The sequence below is a fragment of the Motacilla alba genome, chromosome 1, assembly GCF_015832195.1.
Source record: "Motacilla alba alba isolate MOTALB_02 chromosome 1, Motacilla_alba_V1.0_pri, whole genome shotgun sequence".
Taxonomy (NCBI): Eukaryota; Metazoa; Chordata; class Aves; order Passeriformes; family Motacillidae; genus Motacilla; species Motacilla alba.
Genome location: NC_052016.1, coordinates 514632 through 536069, shown reverse-complemented (window position 1 = coordinate 536069; position 21438 = coordinate 514632). Strand labels below are relative to the sequence as shown.

Here is a 21438-nt window from a genome sequence, read left to right as displayed (position 1 = left end):
GCTCCCAGCCCCAGGGTCCAGCCTGGCCTGTGACATTCCAGGGATCCAGGGGAGTGACACATGGAACAAGCACTGGGAGCATCCCCAGCAACGTCCATGAGGAACCCCGTGAGGAATGCTGTGAGGAACCTCCTGAGGAACCCTGTAAGGAATGCTGTGAGGAACCTCCTGAGGAACCCTGTAAGGAATGCTGTGAGGAACCTCCTGAGGAACTCCATGAGGAACCCCATGAGGAACCCCGTGAGGAACCCCGTGAGGAACGCCAGCCTCCTCACTGCTGCTCCCCTTGTTCCCTTGGCACCTTTAGCTCTGGAGCTGCTGAGCCCAGCCCTGCCCAGGGGCTGGAAGTGAAAATCCCACAGGATTGTGTCCAGCATGGATTCCCTCTGCTGTGCAAACGCTGTGGGAGCAGCCCCACACAGAACTCTGCTGGAGCAGGCAGGCTTTGCTCAGCTCACAGCTTCAAGTAGAGAAGTGCCCAAAGCTGCTCCTGGTGCAGAGAGACAGCCCTGGGTGGGGTGGGGACATCGGGGTCATTCCCAGCCAGGGCTGAGGAGCTCCCCCAGCAAGGGCAGCTCTGGGAACACAAACCCAGCAATCCCAAAGGCCACAGTGTCCCCCTGAGGATCCCAAAGGCCACAGTGTCCCCCTGAGGATCCCAAAGGCCACAGTGTCACCCTGAGGATCCCAAAGGTCGCAGTGTCCCCGAGGATCCCAAAGGTCGCAGTGTGCCATGAGAATCCCAAAGGTCAGTGTGCCATGAGAATCCCAAAGGTCACAGTGTCCCCCAGAGGATCCCAAAGGCCATAGTGTGCCCTGAGGATCCCAAAGGTCACAGTGTCCCCCTGAGGATCCCAAAGGCCACAGTGTCCCCGTGAGAATCCCAAAACTCACAATCTCCCCCTGAGGATCCCAAAGGTCACAGTGTGCCATGAGAATCCCAAAGGTCACAGTGTGCCATGAGAATCCCAAAGGTCACAGTGTGCCATGAGAATCCCAAAGGTCACAGTGTCCCCCTGAGAACCCCAAAGGTCACAGTGTCCCCGAGGATCCCAAAGGTCACAGTGTCCCCGAGGATCCCAAAGGTCACAGTGTGCCCTGAGGATCCCAAAGGTCACAGTGTGCCCTGAGAACCCCAAAGGTCACAGTGTCCCCCTGAGAATCCCAAAGGTCACAGTGTCCCCCTCAGGCTGGGACTTCCACCACAAAGAGGCTTGAAGTGTTTGTGAAGTTGGCAATCCCATAAAGGAATTCTGATTTCCCAAAGTTACACCACTTCCTTTTCCAGTGTTTCTTTGGATCCTTTGCTCCCAGAAGTGTTGTCGTCGTTGGAATAATTCCCTGAGTCTCGACTGCTCTGGCTGGAATGTTTGTAGTCTGTAAAAACAATCTGGTTTCCCTCTTCTGTGATCATGGACTCAATCACACAGCAATTTTCCACGGATTCCTCTGCTGCAGCTGACAGGTAAGGGCTGCTGAAGGGCTGTGCTCCAAACCCCTGAGGACAGAAGCACAAGGGGAAGAGATGAACACCCACAAATAATGATTACATACTGAGTTAAATAATTAAAAGCTAATTCTGCTAAACACCATGGTCACACAAATGAGATTTATCTTTGCTGTGAAGAGGGGCAGGCCTGGCACAGGGTGCCCAGAGCAGCTGGGGCTGCCCCTGGATCCCTGGCAGTGCCCAGGCCAGGCTGGACACTGGGGCTGGAGCAGCCTGGCACAGGGGAAGGTGTCCCTGCCATGGCAGGGGTGGCACTGGCTGGGATTTGGGGTCCCTCCAGCCCAACCCAGTCTGGGGTTCCATGCTCATGTTGAGCAGCACTGGGTGGTTTCCCACCCCTAACCCAACGCTTGTTTCCCTGAGGTCACCAGCTCAGATTTAGGATGAAGTTCAGTTCACAGAGTCCCCAAATCCCTGGTGCTGGCACAGCCCTGCCAGCCCAGGCAGTGCCAGCTGTGCCCCACGGCCACCTTGTGCCCAGCCCAGAGCACTCAGGGCCACCTGCAGGGGACACCTGCAGGGATGGGCACTGCAAAGCTGCCTGGGCAGCCCCTGCCAAGGCCTGAGCACCCTTTCCATGGGCAAATTCCTGCTGCTGGCCAAGCTGAGCCTGCCCTGGCCCAGCCTGAGGCCGTTCCCTCTGCTCCTGTCCCTGTGCCCTGGACAGATCCCAGCTCCCACCTCCCAGCTGCACTCACAGAATCCAACACTAAAGGGTGACTCCAACATTTTATCTCAGCCCTTTTCCTGCTCAGGTGTCAACCACCACAGAATTGCAACATTTCATGGATTAGAGCCTGAGGAGGCCACACAGGAATTAAAAGAAAATCCAGGTACAGAGGTGTCAAGACACACTTGAGGGTTGCCCTTCTGATTCCAGAGCAGGATCCCTGCTAAGCAGCACCTGTGCCAAGCTGGAGACTGGACAGAGCTCTGGAGACCACTGACAAAACCTCTGAAATGAACCCTGGTTGACTCATAACACATAAACATCTCTTTTTCTGTGATATTTAAAGTTCATTGTCCTCCAAAGAGGCTGTGTGATGCCTGAGAAGTCAGAGCTCACCTCGATGTTCAGGGGAGGCTGGCAGGAGGGGAAGAACACGTATCTGATTTTGTTGTAGGCTTGGTAGAGCACAAAAACAAGAGGAGTGGCCACCAGCAGGACAACCAGCAGGGCACCCATGAAAATCCCAAAAATAATCAGAGGCAATTGTGTACCTAAAATTGGGAATAAAAACCATTCAGTTGAGGTATTCAGAACCAGCAGACATTAAAGCACAGCTCCAAATGTGCTGCAGAATCCATCAAACAATTCAACATTTCCACATCGTGGAAACATTCCACAACACTTCCACAGCCACGGGCACCAGGGAAAACTGATGCTGTGCCAGTGTCTGAGATAATTTTGCTTAAAGAAGCCACAAAATATATTCCAATGCAAGGACACAGACTCACCAAGGTGGGAAGAGACCTGCAAGATGCTCCAGTCCCTCCATCACCCCAGCACCAGCAGCTGGGGGTGCTCACCTGGAGAGGAGAAGCTCCAGGCAGAGCTCAGAGCCCCTGGCAGGGCCTGAAGGGGCTCCAGGAGAGCTGCAGAGGGACTGGGGACAAGGATGGAGGGACAGGAGCCAGGGAATGGCTTCAAAGTAGGATTGGATGGGATCTGGGCAATGAGGAATTGTTCCCTGGCAGGGTGGGCAGGGGCTGGGATGGAATTCCATCCCTGGATCCCTGGCAGTGCCCAAGGCCAGGCTGGACCCTGGGGCTGGAGCAGCCTGGCACAGGGGAAGCTGATCCCATGGCAGGGAGGTGGAATGAAATGATCTTCAAGGTCCTTCCCACCCAAACCCTTCCATGATTCCATGATTATCTCAACAAACTGAAAGGAGTTTGGTGATACTGAAATCAACAGGCAGCAGCAGCCACTCTCCAAGTAATCCCAAGGACACATTCATGTCTTATTTCATGATCTAAGAATGGAAGATTCTCACTCTGGGCTATAAAAACATGGGAAAGACAAAGCATGGTCTGTCTTGAAGGCACCGCTTGGATTTAAAGAGATTCACTGAAACAGCAGGATAAGGGGAAGAGGAACACCTAGGAAAACAGATTAAAATATTTATCTTATTCAGGTAAGAAGTGGCATTTGGTTCTTTTTAGGTTTGCTAAGACACAGTAGTGAGGACCACAACATAAATGAATCCTGAATGTGAGCCAGGCATTGCTGATATTACATTTTCTTGGCTTTAAGGCAGTTTGAAGAGTCAGAAATTTTCACAGTGTTAATAAAATTTTACGTGGCCAATTATCCTCACCATGATTTGTTCTTGTGCTCTGAGTGAGTGCAATCTCCCCACTCTCCCCTGGCACCAAGATGAGCTTTCAGCCCTACAAATCTGATTTATCTCCTCGCTCTTCAGCACAGGAGATTCACTCCCAGAAGGACTAAGTTTCAAGGATAAAATGCCCCAGAAAAGGTGGAATTCAGTGATTCCTTGCTCCCTCCCAAGACGCAGGGCTGGGGAGCGAAGCTCTCTGCCCAGCCAGGTGCTGCCAGTGTTGGCAGGAGTGTTGAGCCCCCAGGGAAGGGGTGACAATTGCAGCTTCAGGGGGAATTGCTGCCAGGCTGTGCCCACCTGCAGGGGTGTGGATGCATTCCTGCTGGCTGTAGGCACTGCTTTTGTTGTAGGGCTCAGAGAAGGCCTGCACTTTGACACAGTACAGCGCGGAGGGGGACACATCAGGGACCATGGCTATGGTCTGCTTCACCTCCTTCTGCTTCACCTCCTCCTGGAAACAGCAGAGCAGGGAAAAAGGAGGGATCAGATCCCACGGGCAGCACGGGAATCACAAAAAGGTGAGAGCTGCAGCCTCTGATGGAGACGTGATTCTGTGAAATGCCACACACTGCTGCAACCCCAGACTCTGCAGGGCTGGAGAGACTCCCCAGCTCATCCAGTCCCACAGCCAGGTGCCTCTGGAACACTTCCAGGAACTCCCTGGGCACCCAGATTCAATAAAATAAATAAATCACCCCCTTAGCTCCTAAGCAAAACTCAGCAAACACTTGCTGGGCAAGAACCAAGTGCTTCCCCCATTCTGACATGTCCCAGTCCCAAGTTTCCAGGAAACTCCTTCCTGCTGCAGTTTGCTTCCTTCTCTTCTGCCCCCTTTTTACCAATTACTGTGAAATACTTTACCCTAAGAAGTACTTAAAGAACATGGAAAGATGCATTAAAATGTGAGCTAAAAGGATGAAGTGCTTGAGGACCTTTTTCCATCCCATTGCACACAGACACATCCATGGAAATGGAGATTTCACCCCGTCACTGGAAGATAAAAATCCCAGTGATCAGATTTCTAAAAGAGTTACATTAAAATCTCAACCACTGGGTGATAAAAGGCACAGTGATCAGGTTTTTGATAGAATCTTTCATGAAAAAGCCCAATAAATTGACTTTTTAAAGACTGATATATCAGAAATGTGCCTCTTTTGGAAAGGAGCTCCTCAGGGAGAATGGAAGCTCAGGGTTTTAAGTCAGAATCAATTTTATATTGTATGAAATTTGTTCACACCTCCATATCTGAGGAATTCTTCCAGTACAGGATCCTGTAGGACAAGTCATAATGGTCCCTCATGACTTCCTCCTCATCTCCTCCCGGAGGAGAAATAAGGATGTGGAGCAAAGTGTCACTGAGGTCCAGCCTTACACCAGGAGGGCCAATTCCATCTGAAAACAATAAAATAAATAATTAAGGTGCAACTAAAAAAATACAACTAAAATTATTGCTTCAAATGCTGTCAGTGAAATCCATGATAATTTTGAAGAAACACACAGTTAGAAGTATAGTTTCACAGTTTAATTCAGAATATCCTGAGAAACATTTCAACTAATTTCACTGTACTCTTGTGAAATCCCCCCTCCAGTCTCCTGTCAGCTCATAAAGACATTTGGCAGGGGTTAGCTGAGCAATGAGCATTTCAGGAAACGTTTCCTTACTTGTTTTCAGAGGATCCACTCTGACTTCCCTGGAGAAGCAGGATTGGTGTCCCTGCCTGGCCTGCACTCGCAGGTAATAAAATCCAGCGGGGGTGATGATGGAGGTGAAGTTGCAGCAGGTGCTGGTGATGTTCTCACAGCTGGGCACACTGAGCCACTTCTCTGAGTAATCATCGTGGAGCGTCTTCAAGAAGCCACTGCAACAGAGAATTCAAGAGTTCTCATGTCAGCTCCCTGAACTCAAAAAAAATCGTATTTGTTCGCTGCACTCGGCCCAGTTTTGGGCAAAAAGGCCTCTAGTAATTAAAAAAAATAAATCAGCTTTTTAATAGGAGACATTTCTGAATGGAAGGATGAAGATAAAAGGGCCAGGGAACACAAGTCAGGCTTTAACCAAGCCTCAGCAGAGAAATGAGAAGTGGGGTGGACGGGCTCTGGAAAGCCAAATGAGGAGTTCTCACGTAGCTCTGTGCAGCCCATTGCTCTCCTGCCATGCCAGGAATTCCCAAGGAATGCCAGGGGATCCCTCCTCTTCTGCTAGGTGTTGGCCACAATGTTCATGCAGCAGCTGGAGATTGAGATACAGGTTTACAGAGCTGCTTCCTAATGGATGGTTTGGATGTGATTGGATGGGTTTGATGGGGTTTGATGGCATTCCTTGTTTTTTGATGCAATATGATTTTTATCTGGTTTCCTTTATGTGATACAGTGGTTGTGTGTGTGATATGGTGGGGTTTGGTGTGATCCAAGGGTTATTTCACATGGCATGAGGAGGTTTTTATATGACTAGATGGGTTTTCATGTGACACAACATTTCTTTTATGGGACACAACATTTCTTTATGTGACACAACATTTTCTTTATGGGACACATTTCTTTATGGGACACAACACTTCTTTATGGAACACAATGTGCTACCTTGGGTTTTCTCCCCTATTTAGGTCTGCCCAGAAGAAATCCAAGCTGCTGACAACCGAAACCTCCACCGCCTGTATCTTTGCTCACTTTCACTCTAATTTCTCCACATTCAAAAAGCCACTAAGCAGTTCAGGACTGCCAGCTTTAAAATCGTCCCTCAGCGTTCAGGAGTCCCTTCCATCAGGAGTTTAACACCCCCAAAAGCAGCCCAGGCCCCTGAAATGCCAGGCTCAGGTGTTCCATGGAATTCTCTTAACAGCAATGAGCCATCCACACTCCCACTCACACACGAAGCCACCAAACATGTCATTTTAACCTCCCTGCAGAAGACAATAAATGGGATTGCAGCTGGCAGGGGGGTCAGAGGCTGAACTCACAGCAGGTACTGCACGTTGTAGGTCACACCCTGATTCTCCTGGGTGCTCCACAGCAGCTGGAATTTCATGTTCAGAGCCAGGACACTCAGGTTGGCGGCACACAGGAGGTCCTTCACTGCTCAGGGGGAAAAGGAAACCCAGAGTTACCAAAAAAACCTCGTGTTATGGACAGGGAGTGGACATTTCTCATGACAATGATGACACCATAAAGATTATTCATGATACAGATTGCAATCATGGGCTGTGATAGGCAAAGCATCCCATCAAGCCTTTAATTAAAAAAAACAGTTAAAATTAAAAAAACCAGTTAAAATCAATTCAGAAAAAAAATTAAAGTACACAAATATTGAGAGGAGCAGAAATAAACTGGTTTGGGAATAACGTGAGAAGAAAAATACATAAAATGCATATCTGTATTTACTGTACATTTTGACCTTTTGTTTTAATATTTTGTTAAAATATGAATGTGACAATTACTTAATATTTTATTATAATAAAAACTTGCATGTATCAGTTATTGTTATATTTTATTAAGACACACATCTATGATTTTAATATTTTAAAAAATACACATGTATTCTTTTAATATTTTTAAAAGACAATTATGTGTTTCAATTAGTGCATTTTGTGTATAAAGTAATATTCATTTACCATTTACTTACATTTTGATGTTCCATCAACTCATTATGATGGACCACCCTTGTCCAATTTAATATTTGACTTTCTGCAGTTATTTTTTCCTAAAATGAACATCTAAAAGCAACTGCACAGCACAGAAAATGATTTTAATTTTACATAACAAGGTGGCAAATTGCCCCCCAAGGCCTTTCTTCAGCAGCTGTAACAATCAATTCACCAAGGATTACATAAAAGCAGCATTTTTTTAAGCTCAGCTCAACTTTCTGTGCATTCATTGAGTGCCAAGTATCCCAGAGGCTTCTGGCTTTTTTACCTCCTGATTCAGTCACTGATTCAAAAAGAAGAGTTTCCCAAAGCACACAAAGAGGTTTTTGCTCCAAATTAATGTCAAAGTTTGCCTCATGGCAAAAACCTTCTTGTACTATTAAAACTCTACCCTTGACATATTTTATGTGGATTGAGCAGAGCAAATATATATAATATATATATATATTTAGTATCAAAATGAGGAGGAATTTGGCCCTTCTGCCCATTCCTGTTGCTTCAGAACAAGTGGCTGTGCGCCAGTTTGACAGAAGCCATCATCTGCAGGCAAGCTGATTTCCTGGGTACCTTTCTGGGTGGTTTTCACACAGCTGGTGGGGCTGAACAAGCCTTGCTTGCCCTCCGTGGGGAGGTTTGCTTGGACTTTGAAGCAATAGGTGCTGTCTGGGGCAAGGTCATCAATGGTGTCAACAGGGAAAACAGTTTTGCTCTGGAGCTGAAAGAAACAAACACAAAGAGCCCGTGAGAGGAGCTGTGCTCCCTCAGGAACACTTTTGAATGATCACTTTGCAAGGTTTCAGCCCCCTTGCATCATGCCCCCCTAAAAAGGTGGAACAGAGAAGGTAGGACGGTGTTTGAGCTGGAGAAATCCCAAAGGGAAGTTTGCAGTTTGGCCAGCGACTGACAGGCAGGAACATTTTGGGCTCCTGTGCCATGGAAGGGGAGAGGGATTGGGCATGAGCAGGAGTGCACCCCACAGACATCCCAGGATGAGGTGGGACATTGCCATCCCTCCTCACCCAAACCCTGCTCTCTCCTCTGCCTTTGGCTTGGACTGACCATACCCAACTGTACTTCTGGGCCTTCTGCTCCTTTGGAGTGCAATCCCAAAACCCCAGAGGTGGGAAGAGCCCTCCAGGGTCACCCAGTGCCACCCCAGATCCACCAGCATCACCCCAAACCCTGTCCCCAAGGCCACATCCAGACTCCTCTGGGACAATTCCAGGGACTCCAAACCTCCCTGGGCAGCTCAGCCCAAGGCCTGGCCACTCTGAGAGGGGAATTTTATTCTGTTTTTAACCTGAACCTCCCCTGGTGCACCTTGAGGTTGTTCCCTCCTGTCCTTTCCTCATTCCTGTGTTTCTCCCTGGCTGTCCCCTCCTGGCAGGGACTTGTGCAGAGCCACAAGGGCCCCCCTGAGCCTCCTTTGCTCCAGGCTCAGCCCCTTCCCAGCTCCCTCAGGAATTCTGCAGCCCCTTCCCAGCTCCCTCGGGAATTCTCCAGCCCCTCCAGGTCCTTTCTGAAGTGATGAATTTGATCTGATCTCCCAAAATAACACAGATTGCCCCTTGATCCCTGCCCCAATTCAGATGACTCTCACTTCCCTAGAAAAGATAAAAAAGGAAGAGTTTCTCCCCTGCTCTTCACAGAGAGCTCTGGGTGCTCTGCAGGACACACACGCTGCCTTGGAAACCAGTTCACAATGGCAACACCTCAAAAAGGTCCCTGGATCAGGGCAATCCCAATAAAACAATCCTATGGGAAGAACAAAATCATCCCACCAAGAAAAAAAACACCTCCCCCCACTTTCAAACACACAGGAGCAGTGACACAGTGCCAGAAGCAAACAATTCCATCTCAGAGCACGAATTAAAGTCCATCTCTGGCAGCTCTGGAAAGAGTAAATAACAAGAAAGAAGTGCTCATACCTGAGCATGTGAGGAGTTTTCCCAGAAGACCAGGTTGTATTTAAAACTCAGATCATTGATCCACATTTTTTTCCTCTGATTTGCTTCCGGAGGAGAAACGATAACTTTTACAACTCCATTTGTGGACTGCAATTCCAGCCCTGGGGGACCAATCTGAGCTGCAGATATGGAAAGAAAAAAGAAGTTAAACATGTCTGCTTTGAGAAAATACACCCCAAAAGCAGTACACAATGGTAAACCTAAAGTACCTGCCTGTGGTATGTTATTTTTAATTCTTTTGAATAATCACCTACAGGATCTTAAGTTTTCATGACTCAGGCAGTTTCTAAAAGAAATTTAACCTAACAACCAAATACCATCAGCGGGTTCCAAAAGCAGTTAAAATTAACTATTAGTAGCAAATGTTTTCCAAAAAAAAATCAGTAGAAATTCTAAAACCTGCAAGGCAAGAGACTTAGCTCAGTCCAACAAATCCAACTTCAGAGAAAGGATTCAGTACCACTGGAACTGCTGAAAAGCCACAAACTTCCCAAAAATGGGGTTCTTGGGGTAACCTGGTTGATGGAAGGTGTCCCTGCCCATGGCAGGGGGGGGATTGGATGGGCTTTAAGGTCCCTCCCCGTCCAGACCAACCTGGGATTCTACAAAAATCTACTGTGAAAAAGGACTTCCAAGAAATAATCTGGAAAAATATAAAGTGACAGGCAGTTCAGTCAGGAAACCAGCACCACCTGAAATGGTTTTGCCTCTCCAGAAAAGACAGAATTGCAGCATTCCATGACCTGCAGATGCCTGATCTTATGTTCCTGCTGGGAAACTCTCCCTGTCCTGCTGTTGCCAGCAGTGGAAAACCACATGTGGTGTTTCCACAATCCCTCATTCCAGACTGCTTTGGGTTGAGAAGGACCTTAAACCTCATCCCTGCCAGGGCAGGGACACCTTCCCCTGTGCCAGGCTGCTCCAGCCCCAGGGTCCAGCCTGGCCTTGGGCACTGCCAGGGATCCAGGGATGGAATTCCATCCCAGCCCCTGCCCACCCTGCCAGGGAACAATTCCTCATTGCCAAGATCCCACCCAGCCCTGCCCTCTGGCACTGGCAGCCATTCCCTGGCTCCTGTCCCTCCATCCTTGTCCCCAGTCCCTCTGCAGCTCTCCTGGAGCCCCTTCAGGCCCTGCCAGGGGCTCTGAGCTCTCACTGAAGCTTTCCCTTCTCCAGGTTGAACGTTCCCAGCTCTCCCAGCCTGGCTCCTCTGGGCTCTCTCCAGCAGCTCCAGCTCCTCCTGCTGCTGGATCTCAGGGCTGGGGGCTCTGCAGGTGGGGTCCCGCCTGAGCAGGGCAGGGCAGCAGAATCCCGAAGGAAGCACGGCGTCCCTGCAAAGCCCGAGCTCGTACCGACTTGTTCCGGAACCATCTCCAGGACCTGGGACCAGGGGGACAGCAGCGGCCCTGCCTGGGCCCTCACGCGCACGTAGTGGGCGTCATAGTACTCGGAGATGGCCGAGGAGAAGTCACAGCCCGTGGCAGCCACAGCCTGGCACCCCGGCAGCTCCCGCCAGCCCGCGTCCTCCAGCTCCGGCCTGCGCGACAGAGAACAGCCCGGATCAAACCACAGCCCCAGGAGGGACAACAGCCCCGGGAGAGACACCCTGGAATAAACAACAGCCCCAGGAGGGACAACAGCCCCAGGAGGGACAACAGCCCCAGGAGGGACAACAGCCCCAGGAGGGACACCCTGGAATAAACAACAGCCCCAGGAGGGACAACACAGATAAACAACAGCCCCGGGAGAGACAACACAGATAAACCACAGCCCCAGGAGAGACAACACAGATAAACCACAGCCCCAGGAGGGACAACAGCCCCAGGAGGGACACCCTGGAATAAACAACAGCCCCAGGAGGGACAACACAGATAAACAACAGCCCCGGGAGAGACAACACAGATAAACTACAGCCCCAGGAGAGACAACACAGATAAACCACAGCCCCAGGAGGGACAACAGCCCCAGGAGAGACACCCTGGAATAAACAACAGCCCCAGGAGGGACAACACAGATAAACAACAGCCCCAGGAGGGACAACAGCCCCAGGAGAGACACCCTGGAATAAACCACAGCCCCAGGAGGGACAACACAGATAAACAACAGCCCCAGGAGGGACAACACAGATAAACAACAGCCCCGGGAGAGACAACAGCCCCAGGAGAGACACCCTGGAATAAACAACAGCCCCAGGAGAGACAACACAGAGAAACAACAGCCCCGGGAGAGACAACAGCCCCAGGAGAGACACCCTGGAATAAACAACAGCCCCAGGAGGGACAACCTAGATAAACAACAGCCCCAAGAGAGACAACACAGATAAACAACAGCCCCAGGAGAAACAACAGCCCCAGGAGAAACAACACAGATAAACCACAGCCCCAGGAGGGACAACAGCCCCAGGAGAGACAACACAGATAAATCACACCCCAAGGAGAAACAACAGCCCCAGGAGAAACAGCATAGATACATAACACCCCAAGGAGAAATAACACAGATAAACAATACCCCAGGAGAAACAACAGCCCAAGGAGAAACAACACAGATAAATCACACACCAAGGAGAAACAAGACCCCAAGGAGAAACACCCCCAGGAGAAACAACAGCCCAAGGAGAGACATTGTGGAATAAACAACACCCCCAGGACGAACACCCTGGAATAAACAACACCCCCAGGAGAAACACCCCAGGATCAACACCCTGGGATCAACAACACCCCCAGACAAACACCCCCAGGATAAACACCCCAGGATCAACACCCCGGGATCAACAACACCCCCAGACAAACAGCAGCCCCAGGACAAACAGCCTGTGAGGAGTAAGGCTCACTCTCTGGCACTGTGAGAAGCTGAATGAGGTGGGGGAGGCACAGACAGCGCTGGGCTGCCAGAGACACCCCCTGACTGCACAAACGCACTGCCGTGGACACCACACACACTCAACCTCCCTGGAGTCTGTGTGCTCCAGGAATCCTTAATCCCAGTCTGACCCAGGACTGCATCTCAGAGCACAACGCACATGGCATTTTGGGAGTTTTAGTTCACAGACGGGATTTTGAGAGTTTTGTTTTATTTCATAAATGGGATTTTGAGAGTTTTGTTTTATTTCATAGACGGCATTTTGAGAGTTTTGTGTTTTAGTTCCTCACAGGTGGCATTTTGGGAGTTTTATGTTTTATTTCCTCCCAAGGCCCCCTGGTCCATGGTTTGACAGCTACTGATAGCCCAAGGGTAGATTTGCTCTTTGGTGTTATTTTCCAGGTTCTTTTCAATGGTTTCTTATCTAGTGAGCTTTACAAGTACTTTCAATCAATATCAGCTATTTTGCTATTGAATAGATATTTCACTATTGAATAGATATTTCACTATTGCCAGTTACAAAAATAAAGGCATTAGTTTTTATTTCACAGCTACAATTATTATTATTTTATTAATTTAATATTTAATGTTGCTTTAGTATTATTAAATTAATTATCAATATTAATTAATAATATTATAATTTATTATTACAATTATTACTATTATTATTTCACTGCTACAATTACTTCTGTAAAAGTTAATGTCATAATACACAGTGCATAATATTTTGCAAAAGCCTAAACTATAATTTATATTTATCTAAGATATACTGAGATACACAATCCACACAGGGATTAGAGTATTAACTATAAAAGGCTGACAAATTACACCACATCAAAAGCAGTTAAAAGAGATTACAAACTGTACTCTATCAAAATAATTTACAAAAGCCAATAATAGCAAAACACAATAACTACATAGTTATTTATAACACATCCCAGGATAAACAGCCTGGGATAAATCCAGCCCACAACCACTGAAATGATTCTTATTTTCTTCTTAACTCTCACAAACGTCGCCCCTTTTCACGCTGCTTTATCACCAGTGCAATCAGTGTTATCTGCTTACAAATGATCCTACAACTGGCAGCACACAGAATTACATCCTCAGGATTATTATATTCCCTAGCCTGGCAAAGATTTTCTAATTCATGGGAAGAAATTTTAAAGTCTTGACAAAGGTGGTTTAAAGGAGCATAAAAGCAGCAGAACTCCACTAATGGTAACACGAGCCAGGAATGGGAAGGAAGGGAAAATAGAAACCACAGAGGTGAAAAGTGGACTTCAGCAATAATCAGGTTTTTTAATCAGCAGCTCTTTTTTAATCAACACACATCCACACCTCAGTAAATAAAGAGATTCACAGAGACATTTAAAATGTCCTGGCCAAAAAAAAAGGAGGCACAGACTTGAAGCAGTAATTGTTTATCCTCAACTCCTACCTTGTCTTTCAGACCATGGCACTCACCACTGGCACTGTGCTGAGAATGTCACCCGGGGGTCACTGCCCCTGTACCCCAGTGCCAGGGATGGCTCCAGGCATGGCACTCACCACTGGCACTGTGCTGAGAATGTCACCCGGGGGTCACTGCCCCTGTACCCCAGTGCCAGGGATGGCTCCAGGGATGGCACTGACCACTGGCACTGTGCTGAGAATGTCACCCCAGGGATGGCACTCACCACTGGCACTGTGCTGAGAATGTCACCCGGGGGTCACTGCCCCTGTACCCCAGTGCCAGGGATGGCTCCAGGGATGGCACTCACCACTGGCACTGTGCTGAGAATGTCACCCAGGGGTCACTGCCCCTGTACCCCAGTGCCAGGGATGGCTCCAGGGATGGCACTGACCACTGGCACTGTGCTGAGAATGTCACCCTGGGGTCACTGCCCCTGTACCCCAGTGCCAGGGATGGCTCCAGGGATGGCACTCACCACTGGAACTGTGCTGAGAATGTCACCCGGGGGTCACTGCCCCTGTACCCCCAGCTCAGGGTGAAGTTGGTGTTCACCACGTGCACCCGCACGTCCTCTGGGCTCGGCAGGCTGCTCTGGCCTAGGAGAAAGCAGCAAGCACAGAAAGCAAACGTTACAATCAGAGGCAAAGAAAATATCAAAATAAAATTAAAATTAAATGTTAAAGTAAAATACAGTACTATGATAAAAAGCAAATAAAATATTAGGATAAAATTAAGATAGAATCAAGTATTACAGAAAAGCAAATAAAATATTAGGATAAAAGTAAGATAAAATATTACAATAAAAAGAAATTAAAATATTAAGATAAAATGAAAATAAAGCATTAAAATAAAGTATTACAATAAAAAGCAAAGAAAATATAAGGATATAACGAAGATAAAATATTACAAGAAAAGAAAATAAAATATTAAGATAAAATTAAAATAAAATGTTAAAATAAAAGAAAATGAAGTGTTATGATAAAAAGCAAGTAAAAGACCAGGATAAGTATAAAGTAAAATATTACAATAAAATAAGATCTAAAATAAATAATAATCATCATCAAAATAAATACAATAAAAATAAAGTAGGATAAATAAAATAAAATTAATAAAATAAAAAGTAAAAAGTAAAATAGATATAGAATTAAAATAGAAAACAAAACAAAAACGAATGAAAATAAAAAAATACATAAAATAAGTAAAACACAATAAAATACAATAAAATATTAAAATTAAAAATTTAGATATAATAAGAATTTAAATAAAATACAATTAAATTTAAATAAAAGAAATAAAGAATCAAAACAAAATAAATTAAACAAAACAAAATATATTAAAAACAGAAATGAAATGGAACGAAATGGAAGGAAATGGAATGAAATGGAATGAAATGGAATGAAATGGAATGAAATACACCTCTTGGCCGTGACATTCTATTTCATGTGTTTCTATTTTATCTGAAGTAATTTAGATGCTCTTTAGATGTTGCTCTTCTGGCAGAGCAGGACAAACCCAGAGAATGCCAAAGGATGTTTGCTTGGAAAATAAGAAAACAAAGGAAAAACCAGATTTTTTTCCCCAGACATTTATCCAACAGACGGCTACAATTCAACCAAAACCCTTGTGACAACAAGGGCCCCACCGACTCCAGCTGATAAAAACACCACCACATTCCAGTCATTAGAGTATTTCTGTTTGCCTCGGGTAGAAATTCAGATATTCAGAGTAGCCCATCTTTTCAAATCCTTCACTTCTACAGAGCATGAGGCTTGCCAGCTCTCCTGCTTAGACCTCAGCAGGCCAGGGGGCAAAGAGGAGGCAGATCCTGCCCAGATCCATGCTCTGAGCAGAGATTGTCTGTGTTTGAACCCAGCCTGTGCTCTGTGCAGCTGGGAAATACCCCAGGAAGGTCATTTTCAACACAGCTGAATGGCAGCAGCAATTCTTGAGGCTTTCCTTTTAAGCCAAATTTCAGCGTCCTGAAGGAATGTTATTGCTCTCTTTTGCATTGGTTCCAAAAAAAAATCCCAATAAACTGGCTGGGATTCACGAATGGAGTCTAATTTATATGAGGCATGGCCTAACCTTTTCCTTCCAATCAGCACTGCCGTGCCCTGCTGCTTTTGGGGTTTCTAAAGACACCCAGCAAAACACTGCTGTGCAATTCATGGGCAGAAGTCTGGGGATTTTTTGCAGGGCTGATATTTTAACCCTCCTCTCTTTGCCCTGCACGTTTTCCTGTTCCTGGAGCTCTGATCCATTTTCTCAGGATACCTCTGGGTGCTGCACCCTACAGACAGGAATACGTGATCCACCCTTTCACACGTTTCCCTCTTTCCAAGGAGTTTCGTGCCTGCTTCCCTAAATTAATTCCACAAATCATTAATTTCCCCATGAACAGCTATGCAGGAAGGAGGGAGCAAACTCAGTGACGTTTAATCAGCAGGGAAATTTTGTGATTTAGGCAGTAACTTGACGTGCAAAGAGAAGCCTAAAAATCAACACTTCCTCCTGGCTTATAGGCACTTAAAACTAATTCCTGTTTGTCCACCTGAGCATGGTGACATTTTGGTTCTGAGAAACCATCATATGGGATTAGACTTGTGTGGAAAGAAGAGATTAAAAACCAGAAATGCTTTTAGCACACCTGCCCATCTCTTTCCCCTGCCAAATTCAAGCAAACTAAACGAGCCCAAACTGTCCCTGTACAGAAAAATCACTGCTTTGCTCAGGAGACGTTCAGCCACGCCGACAGCTGAAAATCATAACGATTATATGACGAAATCTATCCAGCAACAGGAGAAAGCAAGAAATGGCAGAAGAGCAAACCCCAGGGTCAGGGGAAGCCCCAGCAGGAGCACATGATGCTCGATGCTTACGACATCCCTGGGTGCAGGAGCCAGTGGAAAATTTCTGTCAACATTTCAGCAGAAAGAAGGAAGAGGAGGCCCCTTACATGTGACACCAGGAAAGGCTCTGAAGGACTCTGATGTGCAAAGAAAGCCAGGGCCAGAGCTTTACCCTGGAGCAGCAGCACAGGGAACAGCTGGGCTTGGCTCAGGGGAAGGCAGAGGTCACTGCAGCAGAGCTATTGGAGTTCCAGAGTTAGAATCACCCCCTGGTGGGGATCTCAGAGCCCACCCAGTCCCAGGCTGCTCCAGCCCCAGGGTCCAGCCTGGCCTTGGGCACTGCCAGGGATCCAGGGATGGAATTCCATCCCAGGGCCTGCCCACCCTGCCAGGGAACAATTCCTCATTGCTGAGATCCCATCCAGCCCTGCCTTCTGGCAATCTAAAACCATTGTCCCTGATCCTGTCACGCTCTGCCAGTACAAACAGTCTCTCTGCCCTCCTTTGTAATGCTTCACAATCCTTCCTCTTCCAGCAACAGGTTTTGGGCAATAGTTGTTTTTTTGCTGTGTAAGGACAAAAGACAAGGCACAAGCTCCCACCCTGCGAGCCAAAACCCCCATCCTGCCATTCTACCTCTCATTTCCTCATTTATCCTTTAGGCTCTGCCAGAGTGTCACTTCCAGGGCAAGCAACGGGAATCCAAAGCTGTTTCACCCCCAGCAGCCGCAGCCGCTGGAATTCACCGGGAACGGGTGGGACTGGCGTGGAGGAGAGGGACAGTCCTCAGGGGCACAGGGAATGGCTGCCAGTGCCAGAGGGCAGGGCTGGGTGGGATCTTGGCAATGAGGAATTGTTCCCTGGCAGGGTGGGCAGGGGCTGGGATGGAATTCCATCCCTGGATCCCAGGCCAGGCTGGACACTGGGGCTGGGAGCAGCCTGGGGCAGGGGAAGGTGTCCCTGCCATGGCAGGAGTGGCACTGGGTGGGATGTGAGATCCTTCCCAACCCAAACCCCGCTGTGATTCCATGACAGCCCTGCAAGCACGGCACATCCTCACCGACGCCGTTATCCGCCCCGCATCCCCGCAGAGCCCCGGGAGCGCAGCGGGACCCGCACCTCGCTCCTCCCTGGGCCCCGGGGAGGGAGCCCCGCACCGGCCCCGCTGCCTGAGGGCCCCGGCACCCACCTGCGCAGGGCAGCGGCACCAGCAGCAGCGGCAGCACGGCCGCCAGCCAGCGCCCGCCCGGCACCCACAGCCGCCGCCGCTCCGCCGTCCGTCTGCCCCACGGCTCCTCCGTCCATCCCTCGCCGGGCTCCTGCGGCTCCTCCGTCCATCCCTCCCCGGGCTCCGCAGCCCCGGGCCCCGCCATCCAGCGCAGCGCTGCCGGAAGCGCCGGCGGCGGCGCCTGCGTGGAGAGGCCGGGCTGTGTGAGGGCGGCGGGGGCGCCGGGAGGGCGGTGTCGGAGCTGTGTGAGGGCGGTGTGAGGGCGCTGTGAGGGCGGTGTCGGAGCTGTGTGAGGGCGGTGTCCGAGCTGTATCGGGGCTGTTGGGAGGGCGGTGTCGGAAATGTGTCGGAGCTGTGTCGGGGCTGTGGGAGGGCTCTGTGAGGGCTGTATCGGCGCTGTGTCAGTGCAGTGTCTGGGCTGTGTGAGGGCTGTATCAGAGCTGTGTCAGTGCTGTGTCAGTGCAGTGTCAGGGCTCTGTGAGGGCTGTGTCAGTGCAGTGTCAGGGCTGTGTCAGTGCTGAGTCGCGGCAGTGCCGGGGCTGTGTGAGGCGCTCTGAGGCCATCAGGGCGCTCTGAGGGCGGTGTCGGCGCCCCCCGCTCCTCCCGGAGCTCGCGGTGCCACCCCAGGCCCTGGCCGGTGTCACAAAGCGACAGCACAGCCCGAGCTGGGGACACACGCGGCCATCAGTGGCCCTGCACGGCGCTTGGCACAAACCCAGGCCCACGGAGCTGCTGCAGGGCTGGAGCCAGGCTGGGAGAGCTGGGGGTGCTCACCTGGAGAGGAGAAGCTCCAGGCAGAGCTCAGAGCCCCTGGCAGGGCCTGAAGGGGCTCCAGGAGAGCTGCAGAGGGACTGGGGACAAGGATGGAGGGACAGGAGCCAGGGAATGGCTGCCAGTGCCAGAGGGCAGGGCTGGATGGGATCTTGGCAATGAGGAATTGTTCCCTGGCAGGGTGGGCAGGGGCTGGGATGGAATTCCATCCCTGGATCCCTGGCAGTGTCCCAAGGCCAGGCTGGACACTGGGGCTGGAGCAGCCTGGCACAGGGGAAGGTGTCCCTGCCATGGCAGGGGTGGCACTGGGTGGGATTTGGGGTCCCTCCCAACCAAAACCATTCCATGATTCTGTGATTGTCTGGGGAGAGAGAAATCTGTCTTTAGCTGCCATTTGTCCATTTCTCAAATGTTCAATTGAATGTTGCAGTGAGCATTAAATGCAGTGTGAATGTCACAGGCCCTGAACCGGGGTTTGGGCTCAGCTCCCTTTTGCCAGCCACAAGTTCTGATCACAAGATTAGGGAGCTCCTCTTCTCTTTTTTTTTTGTTTCATATTTTCCACGGGCCTGCCCAGCTGCAGGCTTGGGGAGGTAAATCAGGTGTTCACCTTTCACTTCCCACCCCCTCAGACACAGACTGCTCAGTGGGCAGACCAACGTTCCCAGAGAGGAGGATTTGAAACTCTGGTGGGCAAAGGTCTGTGCCCCCAACATCCTGGCTGTTATCATCAGGACAGGCTTTGCTTCTCGGGGAGAGCACGGACTGACTTTTGGGTAAAAACCTTCTCACTGCTGCTGCCTCTTGTGCCTGGGATGCTGCGTGTCTGCTGATCTCAGATCCTGGAATCCCAGGATTGGTGAGGCAGGGAGGGACCACACTGGGTCACTGGTGCCACCTCCCTGCTCCAGCAGGGCCATCCCAGAGCCCAGGGCACAGGGCTGGGTCCAGGTGGCTCTGGAATGTCCCAGGGAGGAGACTCCAGCCCTGTCTGGTCTCTGCTCCAGCTCGGTCCCTGCCCAGGGCAGGAGTTGTGCCTCCTGGGCAGGGGAATTGCTGGGCTCAGGCCCTGCCCGTGGCTCTGGGGCCATTGCTGGGCCTGGAGCAGAGCCTGGGGCTGCTCTGACCTCCTGCACACAGGGACAGGCACAGGGACACAGGGACAGACACAGGGACAGACACAGGGACAGACACAGGGACACCAGGGACAGCCAGGGACAGACACAGGGATAGCCAGGGACAGACACAGGGACACCAGGGACAGCCAGGGACAGACACAGGGATAGCCAGGGACAGACACAGGGACACCAAGGACAGCCAGGGACAGACCCAGGGCCAGCCAGGGCCAGACACAGGGACACCAGGGACATCAGGGACATCAGGGACAGACACAGGGACAGACACAGGGACAGCCAGGGACAGACACAGGGACAGACACGGGGACACCAGGGACAGAGGCAGGGACAGCCCCAGGGCCAGGCAGGGCTGAGCCCCTCTCAGCTGGGGCTCCTCTCCAGGCTCTCAGCCCCGGCTCCCGCAGCCTCTCCCGGGCACGGGGGGCTCCAGCCCCGGGGCTGCTGAGCCTGGGGAGATCCTGCGGGGCCTGGCGGCGTGTGAGGGGCTCTGCTGAGCCTGGGGAGATCCTGCGGGGCCTGGCGGCGTGTGAGGGGCTCTGCGGGGCTCTGCTGAGCCTGGGGAGATCCTGCGGGGCCTGGCGGTGTGTGAGGGGCTCTGCGGGGCTCTGCTGAGCCCGAGGCACGCTCAGCCCCTGAGGGCTGCCACCTCCTGCCCCAGCAGCTGATAAGGAAACCTGATTGTGGCATTTCTTCATGTAACCACACCTCAGGGTCAGCGTTCTGAACCAAAACTGCTGCACCAGTCTGGCACTGCTAGAGACATTTTACAGCCCAGTAAATATTTACGGTTCGTATTCGCTGAGTTGGAATACACCTTCCTCACGGATGTCACAGAGGAAAGGAGCAGAAGCTGGTGCTGCCCAGCCTGTGAGGAGAGCAGTGCTATCTGCAGAGCACAGGCAGCCAGGGCAGGACACTCTGTGTCCCTGTGGCCATTGATGTCTGTCCCAAAAGTCTCTTGTGACAGAGGAAACCGGGCCTGCTGGACTTTGGGCTCTGCTGGGTTTATTTCTGTTGGCTGACAGACAAAGGAGACGTAATTTGGTGGTTTCTTCTCATGTCAGCTCTGGAACAGGATGAAAGGGGCAAATGAAGCATTTCATCTTGTGTGAACAGTGTAGGAACAGCGGTCCAGGGAGGAAGGACCTCAGGGAGCCCAGGGGGATCAGATCCACCTACCCTTCCCAAGGGATTTTTGTGATATCCCCCTTCCCAGGCAATATCACCTGTGGGGTTTTTTGTTTGTTTCATCATTAGAAAACATTCCTTATCTCTGTTTTATTGCAGTCCTGTAGCTGCTTTCAGCTGCTCAGGGACACAGCACAGGTGATTCATCGCCTGCCCTCAGAAGCCTTTCCTGTTTTTAACACTCTCGTTACCCGCCGTCATTCTCCTTTCCCCGGGCCACATAACAACACCTCCTCTGTGTTCTTGTCCTCCTCCTGACCCCCAGCCCTGCTCACAGCTCTGCACAGGGCCTGGGCAGCGCTGAGGGGCAGGATGGATCATGTTTGGGTCAGGCACTGGCATGGTTTCCCAGAGAGGTGGAGGAGCCTCTGTCTCTGCGAGTGTCCCAGGGGTGTCTGGATGTGGCCTTGGGGACAGGGTTTGGGGTGGTGCTGGTGCTGGGGTGGGACTGGATGATCCCAAAGAGCTCTTCCAGCCGTGGTGATCCT

The 21438-nt window shown here is 50.2% G+C and overlaps 1 protein-coding gene across 1 annotated transcript; it reads right to left on the bottom strand.

Moving 5' to 3' along the window:
• Positions 1 to 943: 943 nt before the first annotated feature.
• LOC119707729 (interferon alpha/beta receptor 1-like) lies at positions 944 to 18114 on the bottom strand. Its single transcript, XM_038153086.1, has 11 exons — positions 17817 to 18114; positions 14254 to 14374; positions 10816 to 11000; positions 9425 to 9582; positions 8064 to 8211; positions 6813 to 6927; positions 5518 to 5714; positions 5093 to 5247; positions 4153 to 4306; positions 2577 to 2731; positions 944 to 1498 (listed from the first exon to the last, which is right to left on the bottom strand). The coding sequence occupies exons 1-11, from the start codon at positions 17998 to 18000 to the stop codon at positions 1268 to 1270; spliced, it is 1803 nt and encodes a 600-aa protein (XP_038009014.1). The 5' UTR covers positions 18001 to 18114; the 3' UTR covers positions 944 to 1267.
• Positions 18115 to 21438: the final 3324 nt, after the last annotated feature.

What these genes read in the sequence shown, in the direction of transcription:
- LOC119707729 (XM_038153086.1), bottom strand. Translation starts at nt 18,000, where the DNA reads ATGGCGGGGCCCGGGGCTGCGGAGCCCGGGGAGGGATGGACGGAGGAG. An exon ending in AGAATTCCTCAGATATGGAG is followed by an intron (nt 4,307 to 5,092) that starts GTGTGAACAAAT and finishes TGCTGTTTCCAG; the next exon opens with GAGGAGGTGAAGCAGAAGGA. An exon ending in ATGCATCCACACCCCTGCAG is followed by an intron (nt 2,732 to 4,152) that starts GTGGGCACAGCC and finishes TCCCAATTTTAG; the next exon opens with GTACACAATTGCCTCTGATT.